Raw genomic sequence first — 16058 nt, forward strand, 5'->3', positions numbered from 1 at the left:
GAAAAAGTTCCATAAAAAACATTCAAATGATCCATAAAACATCGGAGAAAATCCTTAAAAAAGTGTGAATGATCCATAAAAAATATCAATATGATCCATATTTTATGTAAAATTTAGCAACACAATTGTTAAAATGTACCGCTAAATTTCTAAGGAATGAGCATTGAAATTGTACGAATTACCCATAAACATATTGCAATTCATGCATAACACATTCAGCAGTGAGCCTTAAGCTTAAGAAAGTGATCCATAGAAAATCAAGTAAAAATATAGCCATGTTCGGATTATTGAAAGCAACTTCCTCAGAGCAGTCTCGTTTTGGACAGCTTGAAGCTGAAAGAAGTTTTATTAAACTAATATAAAGTCGAAACCAATCTTAATGCTTATAATAAAACCTATTTCAGCTTAAAACTGTCCAAAACGAGACTGCTCTGAGGAAGTTGCTTTCATTAATCCGAACATTTTTGAAGAAGAACATCGGATCTAACCTCAACATGTCAGAGGGATCAACACCACCGTTGAGTGAAAAACAGAACAGCGATCGAAACTGTACGCTTTGTGACGGCCATGACCACGTAGATGATATGGTCCAGTGTGATGTCTGCGATTTCTGGACCCATTATAGTTGTGCTGGTAAGACAACAGCTGTAAAGGAGGTTCCGTAGACGTGCTCGAAGTGCACAAATATGCTGAAGGTGCCAAAAGGAACCAAGAAGTCTGTCCCAAAGAAACCACCTAGCAGAAAGAATAGTGCGAGGAGTGATGCCGGAACCGAATCTGGAAAAGGAAGTACCAATGGGGTCGGCCTGGAGGAATCCCTAGACCAGGAGAAAAGCGCAAATAAGAAAGCGCTGGAGGAAGAAAAATTCCTCCATGAAAAGCGGTAGGAGGCTGAGCGGGAGATTTTCAAACCAAGAGTTATCTTCCGTCACTCTTTCAACAAAGATTGGGTAGAGTTAGGATTTAGGGATTCAATTATTATTTTAGTTAAGCACACAAACGATGTAGAATGAGCTACTTACTAGTTACTTAGGGTAAATCAAGTATATAGCGTTTAGGAACAAATTGTATGTTACCAGATTTTAGGATCAAATTGTAGTATCTAGATTAAGCAAATATAGGGTTATTAAATTCAATATTTGCACGAATTCCACCTCCAACTAACCTACTTCAGTAGCTAGTTCACTACAAATCACTACAACTTAATTAAACGATAGGAATATTAACAAATTTAGGCAATTAACTTAATTAAGCTGTAAAACGTTTTTTAGATGGTTTGGAATTGTACCTTCTTTTTCTCTTTTTTTCTCGTTCATACTCCGACCTATCTAAGGTTTGGTTCACGGAACTGTGAGTTCACAGTTCCATTGAACCAAACCTAACGTCTGTCATTTCTGACAGCGACCGTTACCGTAGCTCTCCGAATCTCCCACAGGGTTGTCGCTGGGCTTGGCGGTACAGAGTTATCCCGATATTCCGAACAGCCATGATCCATAAACTATACGTTCACATACTATCACGTTTTGAACACTAGTTTTTTTAGGTAGAGGTGCGGAGCGATGGTCAAACGTCTAGAATTAGCTTCCAAAAGAAAAATAAATGTTAATTTTATGGATCATACCTAGGGTAGGTGTTCCAGTTATTGGTAGACGTTCTTTATATAGTGTGTTCCAATTATAGTCTATGGAATATACTTATGTTTTTCTACTCAGGTTTACTGTTCTGCCGTGTTTTTTGTTTGTCAGAAGAGCGGAACGATGGGCGAGCGTCTAGAATAAGCTTCTTAAAGAAGTTTCAAAATGGAAGCTTCTTCCATAGGATGCTTCTTAAGAATAATCTAAATAAAGAATAAGAATTTTCTTTTGAAAGCTAATTCTAGACGCTTGCCGGTCGCTTCGCACCTCTACCTAAAATACACGGGCAGGACAGTAAATCTAAACAGATGCAATGGAGCAATTTTTCAAGGTTTATGGATCAAAATTAAAAAAAAAAAATAGTGTCCTTAACATGAATAATATAGGGGAAAAGTTGGCTTCGGCAATACCTTAACCTATTATCGTCAGGGGGTAGACAAAGTCCTAGAGCACTCAAATTTGGCCAATAGTTGCTCAGAAACACAATGTATCCACATGTCAAAATTGAGCTCTCAAGGACGTTGTTTACCCCCTGACGATAATAGGTTAAGGTATTGCCGAAGCCAACTTTTCCCCTACGTATAATTTATGGATCATGCCTTTATTTTTAAATGTGCAAACATGATTTTTTATGGATCACTTTCTTTAGTTTAAGGTTCATTGCTGAATGTTTTATGGATCAATTGCAATATGTTTATGGGTAATTCGTACAATTCCAATGCTCATTATTTAGAAATTTAGCGGTCCATTTTTACAATTGTGTTGCTAAATTTCACATAAAATATTGATAATATTGATATTTTTTATGGATCATCCACACTTTTTTAGGGATTTTCTCCGATGTTTTATGGATCATTTGGATGTTTTTAATGGAACGTTTTTCAATATTTTATGGATCGTTTTATCAATTCTAAAGGTGCAAACTTAGGGCTGCCATAAAGTTCCACTCCAAGATGTCCGACGATGGATAAAGGCAACCGTGCAAAAGGCTTGAACCGACCAGTGGTTCAGCACCCGAGAGCCTTTCATCCGGAAGATTAAGGGAACCACGGAGGCATGGACGGACCTCCGAAACCTACCGGATCAGAGTGCTTTCGAGGCTGAGGACTGAACACTGCCGGTTGTACTACAACTTTGGTGGAGGACCCTTCCGCAGGAGCTGCGTAATCTGCCACGTTCCCGCGACCGTCGAACACGTCCTCTGTGGTTTGCCCCGAATTCCAGGATCTCCGGGAGACTTACGGAATCACCTCCAGCATCCGGAACCTGCTCGGAGAAGACTCGCCTGCTGCCGACGCCCTCCTAGTCTTTCTTAGGGAGGCTAACTTGTACCACGATATCTAGTCTGATTATGTTTTTTAGCTTCGTTTGAATGTTATTTTTTTCTTTCGGCTGTCGGTATGGCACCGCACGGGATGAGCCTTTGGACCTCGTCACGGTGGCGTCTCGTTCAGATTATTGTTGCTTGTTTTTAACTTGTTCTGTTTTAACGAAGAGCCAGGAAAGCTGTTAACACACCTACCGATCGAAGGCCAAGTCCGTATGCTTGAGCTCTTCAACGAACTTTCGACCACCGACTCCTATCCAGCATCGTGTCTGGTCATTCCGATCCCGAAGACTAACGAAACAACGAAAGATGCGACGAAGTTCCGGCCCATTGCCCTCACCTCCTGCATGAGCAAGGTGTTCGAGCGGATGGTGAACCGGAGATTGAAGACCTTTCTGGAGACGAATAGCTTGCTCGATCACCGGCAACACGCCTTCCGTCAAGGATGCGGCACCTCTACCTATTTTGCCACACTGGGAGACGTGCTGAAAGATGCCTTCGACCAGGGACACCACACCGAAATCGTTTCGCTTGACATCTCCAAGGCTTTCAACCGAACCTGGACTCCGGCCGTACTTGCCCAACTCGTCCGTTGGGGACTTAAGGGACACATGGTCCACTTCGTTCGGAATTTCCTCACCGACCGCTCCTTTCGCGTCGCCATCGGTAACGCCAAATCCAGCAGCTTTCGGGAAGAAACGGGGGTCCCCCAGGGATCCGTGATCTCTGTCACGCTTTTCTTAATTGCGATGAACGGTGTCTTTAACCGGCTACCCAAGAACGTGCACATCTTTGTGTATGCCGATGACGTACTCATCGTGGTAACCGGGCCCACCACAATCCGCACCAGGAACATAGCGCAAGCTGCCGTCACAGCCGTCGTGAAATGGGCCGAAACAGCTGGTTTCCAGCTCTCGGCCAGGAAAAGTGTTAGATGCCACGTCTGCCCGTCCCGACACAGGGTAAGCGGGGCCGCCATCAAGATCGCCGATCAAGCTATCCCCGTTAGGAACTCCGTTCGGATTCTGGGTGTTCTGGTGGACCGCACGTTGTCTTTCGTGCCCCACTTCAACCAGGTAAAGAAGGATTGTAGAAGCAGGGTCAATCTGGTCAGGACCATTTCCAGGCCACACCGATCCAACAACCGGGCAGTTCGCTTCCGTGTCTCGCAAGCCATCATCGACAGCCGGCTGCTGTACGGAACCGAACTTACGTGCATCGCATCGGAGAAGCAGGAGGAAATTCTTGGCCCGACTTTCAACAGTTGTATCCGGATCATTTCCGGTCTCCTACCTTCCACCCCCGCAGATTCTGCGTGTGTTGAAGCAGGGGTTCTACCCTTTCGGTACCGCATCATAAACGCCACACTGTACAAAGCTGCATCCTTCGCCGCCAAAACAGCAGGGAATGGCAGAGTCTTCCTCCTCGACGAGGGGGATAGAATCATGCAATCGATCGCCAGCATCGACCTCCCCCCGGTGGCTAGGATCCACTGGCACGGAGAGAAGAGTTGGCTCTCTTCCAAACTCATAATCGAAAACGCGATCAAGAATCGATTCAAAGCAGGAGACAACTCTGTAGCCCTACGTTGCACAGTAGCTGAGCTTCTCAGGTCCAAGTTTACCGATTTCACCCACCGGTACACCGATGGTTCCCGATCCAACACGGGCGTTGGCATCGGAGTATCCGGAAGTGGCATACTCGTCAGCAACAGCCTACCACCGCAGTGCTCCGTTTACTCGGCAGAAGCGGCCGCGATCTTCCACGCGGCCACTTCACCAGCTAATCAACCAATTCTTATTTTAACAGATTCGTACAGCGCTATCCAGGAGCTCTGCTCGGCAACTCCCACCCACCCGTGGATTCAGGCTACTGTCAAGTACGCACCCAGTAATACCGTTTTTGCGTGGATACCCGGCCACTGCGGAATTCCCGGAAACGAGGCAGCCGACCAACTCGCTGGAACTGGACCGTCGGGTCCCAGATTCACCGACAAAGTTCCCCTCCAGGACGTCAGACGGTGGATTAAGGCCACCGTTCGGAAGGCATGGACCGACCAATGGGCCAGCACTCGAGGGCCTTTCATCCGGAAAATCAAGGGAACCACGGAGGCATGGACGGACCTCCGAAACCTACCGGACCAGAGGATACTCTCGAGGCTGAGGACTGGACACTGCCGTCTATATCTCAACTTCGGCGGAGGACCCTTCCGCAGGAGCTGCACTATCTGCCACGTTCCGGCAACCGTCGAACACCTACTGTGTGTCTGCCCGGAATTCCAGGACCTCCGGGAGACTTACGGGATTACCTCCAGCATCCGGAACCTGCTCGGAGAGGACTCGCCTGCTGCCGACGCCCTCCTGGTATTCCTGAGGGAGGCGAATTTGTATCATCAAATTTAGTCCGTTTTTGTAGTCAGTTGCTAGTATCAGCTTTTTGTTCTTTTGTTTTCTGCTAGCTGTCGGGACGGCACCGGACGGGATGAGCCTTTGGACCTCGTCACGGTGTCGTCTCGTTCAGGTCATCGTTCCATGTGTTTTAACTTGTTTTCTCGCGAAGAGCCAGGAAAGCTGTATTTTACAGTTTTCAGTAGCAGGAGGGACACCACATGGGATGAGTCTTTGACCCTCATGATGGTGGTCACCCTAGATAGTCATTAAGGAAAACGATCAAATTGTTATGCTAAAACTCTGTCAAACAACTCCGTAGGAGGTTCTCCTTCTGAGGCCTCACCCATGACTAAAGAGATGAACTAGCCTCAGGCTAAAAATCTCTAAAATAAAGATTAAAAAAAAAAAAAAGGAAAGCTGTTACCCCACAGCTTAAGTAGCCGGAGGGGCACCACATGGGATGAGTCGTTCGGCCCTCACGATGGTGTCCATCCCAGGTATAGTCAGTAAGGAAACGTTGTAAGTGTAATGTTAAGATCACTTTGTCAAACCACTCTGTAGGAGGTTCTCGTTCTGAGGCCTCACCTTCTGACCAAAGAAATAAACTAGCCTAAGGCTAAAAATCTCAAACATAAAGATAAAAAAAAAAACACCACAGCAACTGATTCCGATCAATGGCGGTGCGGTTTCTTCCTTCTTTTTTTGGATGCTCATGTGGGCTCGCTGCTTCCAGACAGCCTTCCGTTATGTATTGGAGAACACCACCACACACCACGCCGTGATTGAATAAACACCATTCGGAGAGACCGGTTCGAATTCAACTTTGAAATCTGTGTTAGGCAAATCGCTTTTCACAGGCAATCGGTGCTCAAAGCAACAGTTGACAGTTGCAATTTTCAAGAGTGTCATTTTGGAAAAATTTAAGTCTTAAATTTAACAGATGCGAAATCAGAAATATATCTGATCGGTTGGTGATAAAATTATTGAAATTGGTCAAGGGGCAGCTGAGTTATTAGCGTTCAAAATCTTTCATAATTTTTATAAAAATCACAGACGTAGCCCTACGTTAAAAGTGCAATCGATAAGCTACCGGAACCGAGGATCATAGTAGAAGAAGCCACCACTACCCTATTCAGATTTAGCTGTACGCCGCAGTCGCTCCAGAAACCACCCGTAGGCCACGCTGGAGGTACGAGAGTGCTGAATGGGAGGTTTACCGAAACGAAATTATAACCGGTATTGAAAAGCAGGATCCTGGCAACATACCTGACCTCTCTAAGGTAATCCACGAAGCAGCCGTTGCAGCAATCCCGAAGACCAGCAGCATCCCGGGACGGAGAGCACTTCGATGGCGGTCGAAAGACACTAAGGCAGCAGTTAAAGCCCGACGGAAAGCCCTCCGCAAGTTAAGAAGAACGAGCCTAGATCATCCCAGCAGAGACAGCATCCTCGCACGATACTGCGAACTATACCTCCTATGCCGGAAAACCATCCGGAACGCGAAGCAGGACAGCTGGACAAGCTTCCTCGGTGGCATCGACGCTTCTCAATCCTCGGCGGACCTGTGGAATCGGGTAAATTCCCTGAGCGGGAAAAGACGTTCGGCCCCGCTGCAAGTTCAATCCGGAAACAGCACCTTTTCCGAGTCAATAGCCGTCGCTGACGAATTGGGGAAGTATTTCGCACAGCTTTCTGCTATCTCCGGTTGCAACGAAAAATTCCGGCACCACAATAACGCCACGTCGGCTTCTATCATTAGCTTCTCCGTTCCGGCCGGTAACAACAACCTAACGGTCAATGGGAACTTCTCGTGGGAAGAGCTGCAATATGCCCTAAGCAGGAGCAAGGTGCCCTCTACTAACCCATCTACCGATCGAAGGCCAAGTCCGTATGCTTGACCTTTTAAACAAGCTATGGACCACTGACTTCTACCCAGCTTCTTGGAGGGAAGTCACGAAGAATGTTTCCAAATTCCGACCAATTGCCCTGCATGAGCAAGGTGTTTGAGCGGATGGTCAACCATAGGCTGAAATCCTTTTTGGAGGCCAACAGCCTGCTCGACCATCGGTAGCACGCGTTCCGACAGGGATGTGATACTTCACCACATTGGTTTTTTTTTCTTAATTTTTTTGTGATTTTTAGCCGTAGGCTAGTTCATCACATTTGATAGTAGAAGGTCAGGCTTAGGGCCTGCCTCTAAGGAAACGTTTCAGTCTAACATTAACGTAACGTAAAACTGGCTCTGAGACAACATTAAAAAAAAAAACTTAATGTAAAATGGGAGTTACATCGGGACTGTGGTGAGGAATGGATGCGCGAACAAGGTAGAGCTCCACCGTAAGAGACAGTGCCCCAGTCCGGCAGAGATACCCCGACGGCAGGAAAATAGGAAGGTGGAAGAACACGGACAGCGCAGCCAACGACGAAAGTGCTAGATTTGGTTGTACAGGTGGGCGTCCTTCAAGAAAGCAATCAGCGCAGACAGCGTTGAGGGGTCGTTGCCAAGTAGCTCACTGATGTTCTCTGGGAGTCAGATTGGACAAACCTTGTGGAAGGGTGTCCCACCAAAATTGTGGGAAATCCTCGCATGGCCGGTCCGGAGTCTTGAAATGATCCGTTGGTCCTTGTACTTGAGGCTGTCTAGCCAGGGTCGTACGGTTTCTTTGATCTTTCTCAGAAAAGTGGTCCGCGACTGAAACCATTCCTCCTGCCAGGCTTCCATGATAATATTCGCGATCCAACGCTTGACGTCTAGGAGTGGTACGTTCCTGGTGAAGCGGGGACCAGATGGACCGGATCCCGCCAGCCTGTCTGCAGCCTCATTTCCAGGAACACCGCAGTGCCCGGGAATCCACGTAAAAACGGTTGGGGCATATCGTGTAATGGCTTGTATCCAGGGGTTGGGGCATGAAGTAGTTCGCCTCCTCGTGGTGTGCCCTGGAAACGCTAATTATCGAACCCAAGGGAGAGATATTGCGGCTAAACGAACTACCGCAGAGTAGGGACGCTGGAACCCCATCCAGCTCGTCCCAGGAGGTTGAGAAGCCCTGCACAAACCCTCGTTGTGCAAAGGCAGGAGTGACGCCGGGTTCTTAGAGTGCTTAGCACACGCAGCTGGTAAGCGGTCACATCTGTCCTAAGCTACCCTGATGGACAGTTGGCTGGCTATCACGTCTGCTCTAGAACCCAGGCGAACAACGAACAGCGAACAACAAGAGGAGGTTGAGAAGCCCTGCACAAACCCTCGTTGTGCAAAGACAGGAGTGACGCCGGGTTCTTAGAGTGCTTAGCACACGCAGCTGGTAAGCGGTCACATCTGTCCTAAGCTGCCCTGTTGGACAGTTGGCTGGCTATCACGTCTGCTCTAGAACTCGGGCGAACAACGAACAGCGAACAACAAGAGGAAGGCCCTGCACAGCTGCTCACTGTGCAGTAGCGAGTGTCACGTCGGACACAACACCAAGTGATGCGCCATAGCGCAACCGGCCCCCTCCCATGACGTAATGCTTTCGGGCGGTTCCGGGGAGGGCAAGGGCCTAGAGCACAGGGTAAGGTTTAGTGGGTCGGGAGAGCTATTTCTCCCATCCCCACACCCTGAATTATCTTCTCAGGAGTCTGGGAGCAGATTCCCCCTGTATAAAAAAAAAGGGCTGGCTCGGGGCTTCGGCTTCCAGCGTCCGGATGACGCTGTGTGAATCCGTTAGAACAAGGATCGGTTGATCAGCAGGAGTGATGGCTGCATCAAGAATAGCAGCGGCTTCTGCGGAATAAACGGAACACTCCTCCGGTAGACTTTGACTTGTTGCGGAGTTTGGTCCTGCCACTCCGAGTCCCACTGCAGCCCGTGATCGCGATCCGTCCGTAAAGCGATGAATGTTCGCCGGATAGACCGACCCAAGAAGTTATGCAACTGAACGCCTCAACGCTACAGAGTTATCTCCGGCTTGGAATCCTCTCTTAATCCACTTATCTATTTTGATAACGTTAGATCGCCAACTTTTCTCTCCATGCCAGTGGACCCTGGCCACCGGGGGGAGGTCAAGGTTGGCTGCAGTGTGGAGGGCTCTGTTGCAGTATGCATGCGCTCAAAACCCTCGACGGTGCATAACACACGTCGAAGTCGAACGCCGCGACCCAACATTGAGCAACTACGGGACGCCGGAATTGCCCAGGACTACGCGCAGCAGCTGGAAGTTGCACTACCCACGGAAGAGCAGCTTGGCGCAGCTTCTCTTGAAGATGGCTGGAGGGACATCCGTTCAGCCATAGGTAGTACTGCTGCAGCGGCACTAGGTACTGCAATCCCGGACCGAAGAAATGACTGGTTTGACGGCGAATGCAAACTGTTAGTAGAGGAGAAGAATGCAGCACGGGCGAGAATGCTGCAACACCGCACGAGATTGAATGTGGAGCGATACAGACAAGCGCGGAACAGACAAAACTCGGTTTTCCGAAGGAAGAAGCGTCAGCAGGAAGACAGAGATCGCGAGGCGATGGAAAATCTGTACCGCGTAAACGACACACGGAAGTTCTACGAGAAGCTAAATAGTTCGCGCAAAGGCTACGTGCCGCAAGCCGATATGTGCAAGGACTTGGACGGTAACCTTCTCACGAACGAGTGTGAGGTGATTGAGAGGTGGAAGCAGTACTATGACGAGCACCTCAACGGTGAAGCAGCAGAAAACGAAGGTGGCACGGCAACAGACCTTGGAGCACGCGCAGAAGACGACAGGCTACCGGCCCCTGATCTTCAAGAAGTTGAGGAGGAGATCGGTCGGCTGAAGAACAACAAAGCAACTGGTGTAGATCAACTACTAAGTGAGCTATTGAAATACGGTGGTGAAGCACTGGCTAGAGCGCTGCACTGGGTAATTGCCAAGATTTGGGAGGAGGAGATATTACCGGATGAGTGGATGGAAGGTGTCGTATGCCCAATCTACAAAAAGGGCGACAAGTTGGATTGCTGCAACTACCGCGCGATCACACTGCTGAGCGCCGCCTACAAGGTACTCTCCCAAATTCTATGCCGCCGTCTGCCACCATATGCAAGAGAGTTCGTGGGGCAATACCAGGCGGGATTCATGGGTGCCCGCGCTACCACGGACCAAATTTTCGCGATTCGGCAGGTTCTGCAGAAATGCCGCGAATACAACGTGCCCACACATCATTTGTTCATCGATTTCATATCCGCATACGACACAATCGATCGAGATCAGCTATGGCAGATTATGCACGAGTACGGACTTCCGGATAAACTGATGCGATTGGTCAAGGCGACGATGGATCGAGTGATGTGCGTTGTTCGAGTATCGGGGACACTCTCGAGTCCCTTTGAATCTCGAAGGGGGTTACGGCAGGGTGGTGGACTTTCGTGTCTGCTGTTCAACATCGCGTTAGAAGGTGTGATCAGAAGAGCTGGGATAGACACGAGTGGCACGATATTCAGGAAGTCCATCCAGCTCCTTGGTTTCGCCGATGACATTGACATTATGGCACGGAACTTTGAGATGATGGCGGAAACGTACATCAAACTGAAGGCTGAAGCTAGACGGATTGGACTTGCCATCAACGCATCAAAGACAAAATACATGAAAGCAAGAGGTTCTAGGGAAGACAATGTTAGCCTCCCACCCCGAGTTCAGATTGACGGTGACGAAATCGAGGTGGTCGATGAGTTCGTGTATTTGGGCTCACTGGTGACCGCCGAAAATGATACCAGCAGCGAAATTCAAAGACGCATTATGGCAGGGAATCGTGCCTACTTTGGACTCCGGAGGACGCTCCGGTCGAATAACATTCGCCGCCGCACGAAGTTGACTGTCTACAAGACGCTGATTAGAGCGGTGGTCCTTTACGGCCACGAGACCTGGACTATGCTCGTGGAGGACCAACGCGCCCTTGGTGTTTTCGAACGGAAGGTGTTGCGTACCATCTACGGTGGAGTGCAGATGGATGACGGAACGTGGAGGAGGCGAATGAACCACGAATTGCACCAGCTGCTGGGAGAACCATCCATCGTCCACATTGCAAAAATTGGGCGACTACGGTGGGCTGGGCACGTCGTAAGAATGCCGCACGATGACCCAGTGAAAATGGTTCTAGAAAGCGACCCAACAGGAACAAGAAGAAGAGGCGCACAGCGGGCAAGGTGGATCGACCAAGTAGAAGGTGACCTGCGGACCCTTCGCAGACTACGAGGCTGGCGAACTGTGGCCATGGATCGAGTAGAATGGAGACGACTTCTTCGGACAGCTGAGGACAACAAGGCCTTAGCCTGATTGATAAGGTAAGTATATGCAAACGCGTCATCGGGCTGAATGAGATAACGTCAGGTACAGACGAGGAAGGTTCACTCCAGAGGCTGGAACAAACCGCCAATCACAAATCCCTCAAAGAACAAAGAACCTCGCTCTCCGAGAGTTGAAAAAACACGGCCTACACACCAAATCCACCAAAGGCACGACAAACAAGCACCATCGATAAGAATCCCCTAGCAATCCCCTAGGTGTCGATCCCCGACTCCGAAGACAACATCGACATGGACACTGACACTAGCGGAACCAATTCACTAGCCCACGAACTCGACGTCTCATCGGATGAAATGGCAGACGCTCCCCCACTTACGCAATGACTCCCCACGACCAAGACAATCCTCGTCCACGACCAGTTAACCAACTCAAACATCTGCCACTGCGATGACACCCCAAACCACTACAAGTGGGAACAAAACTGTCAACCAGGACGAGGACTCAAATCTCCAAACCCGACAGGATAACATCAACACCGATCATGACACAACCACTACCACCACACCACGTAGCGAAGATATGGATAAGGCCTCGGGTAGCCGGGGCCCTCCCAGTTCGGAAGCCCAAAACCAACCGAATCTGGGGGCCAACCCCCGGTACTCGTTGGCAACCTCCATAGACCACACTCTACAACACGGTAACAATCAACACCCAGTAATGCAGCGGAGCAGGCGAGGCACCATCGGTGCGGAAGCCATGGCATCACCGGAACCGGTGGATCACCCTCTACCCTCCAATGCAACTGGAAGAGGGACGGATAAGGGAGTTCCATCCCATTCCACTTCGGACAACGCGAGAACGGACTCGGATAAGGCCTCCCCCGGCCCAACAAGCCGCCCTGGAAAAACAAAGTTTTTTTTTTTTGATCTTTATTATAGAGATTTTTAGCATAAGGCTAGTTCATCTCTTAAAAACATAAAGTTGCAAATACCGAAAAAGAAATACGGATCGGAACAATTGGCACAGACCTACGCGACGAAATGAGGACTACGACTGGAAGCTCGGAACATGGAACTGCAAATCGCTCGGCTTCCCGGACTGCGATATGTTAATCTATGACGAACTTCAACCACACTACTTCGAAGTCGTAGAACTGCAGGAACTTTGCTGGACGGGACAAAAGGTATGGAAAAGCGGGCATCGAGCGGCTACTTTCTACCAGAGCTGTGGCTCCACCAACGAGCTGGGAACCGGCTTTGTAATGCTGGGTAAGATGTGTCAACGTGTGTGGTTGGCAGCCGATGTGCAAGTTGAGGATTAATGGCCGTTTCTTCAACTACGGCATCATCAACGTGCACTGCCCACACCAAGGGATACCCGATGACGAGAAATAAGCATTCTATGCGCAGCTGGAGCAGGTGTATGACCCAGAGCAAAGTCTGAAATCAAATTGAAATCTAAATTTGATGTTGTGATTTCACTGATAATGATTACTCAGGTTGCTGTCGTTTTGGTCGTTTTAACGGTTAAAATATCAAAATTGAGAGCAAACAAATCATCCTGTGACATCACATTGAAAACTATTTCTGCTATCAGTGAGAGCAAACTGAAAACCAAATTTGATATCCATTTTTCCTGTTGATAACAAAACAAGTATTCAATTTGATGTTATGCTAAGGCACAACCGCACACACAACCGCGCTTTACGGGTTGTGCTTAGTAGGACGGAAATTAAATCAAAAACCCTATCAAATTTGTCAATTGCGTAAACTGAAATCAAATTATGATTTCAGTTTGATGTTGATATCAAAACTTGATTTCTGGACTTTGCTCGGGACGGCTGTTTGCAACGGGACGTTAAAATCGTCATCGGTGACATGAATGCTCAGGTAGGACGGGAGGCAATGTATAGATCGGTAATCGGGCCAAACAGCCTGCATTCCGTATCGAACGACAATGGCTAACGATGCGTGAACTTTGCAGCCTCCCGGGGTATGGTAGTCGGAAGTTTTTTTTTTTTTTTTTTTATTATTATAGTCACTTTAACACTCTTGGGTCATTCGTGACTTGTCCGGGGGTGAGATTTGAACTCGTGACTTTGGCGTGAGAGGTATGGATGTTAACCACTACGCCGGGGTCGCCCCCATGGTAGTCGGAAGTATCTTTTCCACCCGCAAGGATATCCACAAAGCCACCTGGAGATCACCTGACCAACACACAGAAAACCAATTCGATCACGTTCTAATCGACAGGAAATTCTTCTCCGACATTATCAACGTTCGCAAGTACCGCAGTGCAAGTTTCTTGTGACACACGAAAGTTCTACGAGAAGCGCTTCAAATTTCAAAGAGTTCACGCAAGCCGATATGTGCAAGGACTTGGACGGTAACCTTTTCACGAACGAGTGTGAGGTGATTGAAAGGTGGAAGCAGTAATATGACGAGCACCTCAACGGTGATGCAGCAGAAAACGAAGGTGGCACGGAAACAGACCTTGGAGCACGCGCAGAAGACGACAAGCCTCTGATCTTCAAGAAGTTGAGGAGGAGATCGGTCGACTGAAAAACAACAACCACAACAAAATCAACTACCAAGTGAGCTATTACGGTGGTGAAGCACTGACTAGAGCGCTGCACTGGGTAATTGCCAAGATTTGGGAGGAGGAGATATTACCAGATGAGTGGATGGAAGGTGTCGTATTCCCAATCTACAAAAAGGGCGACAATTTGGATTATTACAACTACCGCGCGATCACACTGCTAAGAACCGCCTACAAGGTACTCTCGCAAATTCTAAACCGCTGCCTGTTACCATTAGCAAGAGAGTTCGTGGGGCAATATCAGGCGGGATTCATGGGTGTCCGCGCTACCACGGACCAAATTTTCGAGATTCTGCAGAAATACCGCGAATACAGCGTGCCCACATATCATTTGTTCATCGATTTCAAATCCACATACGACACAATCGATCGAGATCAGCTATGGCATATTATGCACGAGTACGGATTTCCGGATAAACTGACGCGATTGGCCAAGGCGACGATGGATCGAGTGATGTGCGTTGTTCGAGTATCAGGGACACTCTCGAGCCCCTTTGAATTTGGCGGTAACGATGGACTTGCCATCAAATCATCAAAGACAAAATACATGAAAGGAAGAGGTTCTAGGGAAGACAGTATTAGCCTCCCACCCCGAGTTCAGGTTGGCGATGATAAAATCTAGGTGATCGCTGAGTTCTTGTACTTGGGCTCACTGAGCACGTCCTAAGAATGCCGCACGACGACCCAGTGAAAATGGTTCTCGAAAGCGACCCAACAGGAACAAGAAGAAGAGGTGCGCAGCGGGCAAGGTGGATCGACCAAGTAGAAGGCGACTTCCGGACTCTTCGCAGACTACGAGGCTGGCGAAGTGTGGCCATGGATCGAGTAGAGTGGAGACGACTTCTTCGGACAGCAGAGGACAGCAAGGCCTTAGCCAGATTGGTAAGGTAAGTAAGGTCTGAATCACAAAACTGTTATCATCCTATGCCATGGATTTTTAGGTTGATGAATCAACTCGAAGTCCTCATTGTAGAGGTGAGAGGGAACAAAAAAGGAATCAGTTAGCAAAAACCTTTAGATGTACATGAACTAGTCAGCTATTCACCGTTTTTCAAACATTACCGCAGTAGCATGTGCTGAGCCGTACCATCACCTATCCAGAAGCCTACGTTGGTTCCGGTGATGAAAGGTTTCCGCTTTGCAGTTGATATCAAAATTAAGGTAGACCGCATTGAAACTCGCCAAGCAGAATCCTAGGTCACGGATTATGTCCACATGCTGCAGAGGGTGATTATCGATCGTATAATCGAATACAATTGGCTTTTGGTTTCGATGAAGAGTGATAATAATGCATTTATAAAGACTTAACATGAGAAAATTCCAAGCACCACACTTCGAAACTGTCGATCAGGTATTGCAGTCGCAACCAGTCAGCTTAACATCGTACAACCACATAAATCTTGACATTGGCCGCATAGAAAGATCGACAACCAGTTAGAAATTCCAGTCCGACCTCGTTAACAAATAGTGTGAATAGCAATGGTCCCAAGTTTCTTCCTTAAGGAATACCTGAGTTATTTGTAAAATACATAGTCCGATTAATCTGAACCCATTTCCACACATAGCTCTCGATTGGTAAAACACGACATAAACCAACGAATAAAATCTTTAGAAATACTGAGCCGTTCAAGTTTGGTAAGAAATAACATGATCAACGCGGTCAAAAGCAGCTAGGTGAAAATAAGTTCTAGAAAATGAATTTGAATCAGGAAATGGTTAGGTTTTCATTATTAAGGAGGTTTTCAGCCTTGGGCTGGTTCGCCTCCGGAATCAGGAAATTTCCATTATTGTTTAAAAAAATCATAACAAAACAACGTATGAAAATATCGTTGTGTGGGATTGACTCAGTCTGCGCGAGAAC

At 48.0% G+C, this 16058-nt stretch overlaps 1 protein-coding gene across 1 annotated transcript; it reads left to right on the forward strand.

Annotated features, from left to right (window-relative positions):
- The first annotated feature begins 3176 nt into the window (after window positions 1-3176).
- LOC135714088 (uncharacterized) lies at window positions 3177-7249 on the forward strand. Its single transcript, XM_065237355.1, has 2 exons — window positions 3177-5324; window positions 6602-7249. The coding sequence occupies exons 1-2, from the start codon at window positions 3177-3179 to the stop codon at window positions 7247-7249; spliced, it is 2796 nt and encodes a 931-aa protein (XP_065093427.1).
- The last annotated feature ends 8809 nt before the right edge of the window (window positions 7250-16058 follow it).

The sequence above is a fragment of the Ochlerotatus camptorhynchus genome, unplaced genomic scaffold (genome assembly GCF_037179485.1).
Source record: "Ochlerotatus camptorhynchus isolate MF236.1 unplaced genomic scaffold, CSIRO-AGI_Acam_v1.1 ptg000608l, whole genome shotgun sequence".
Lineage (NCBI taxonomy): Eukaryota > Metazoa > Arthropoda > Insecta > Diptera > Culicidae > Ochlerotatus > Ochlerotatus camptorhynchus.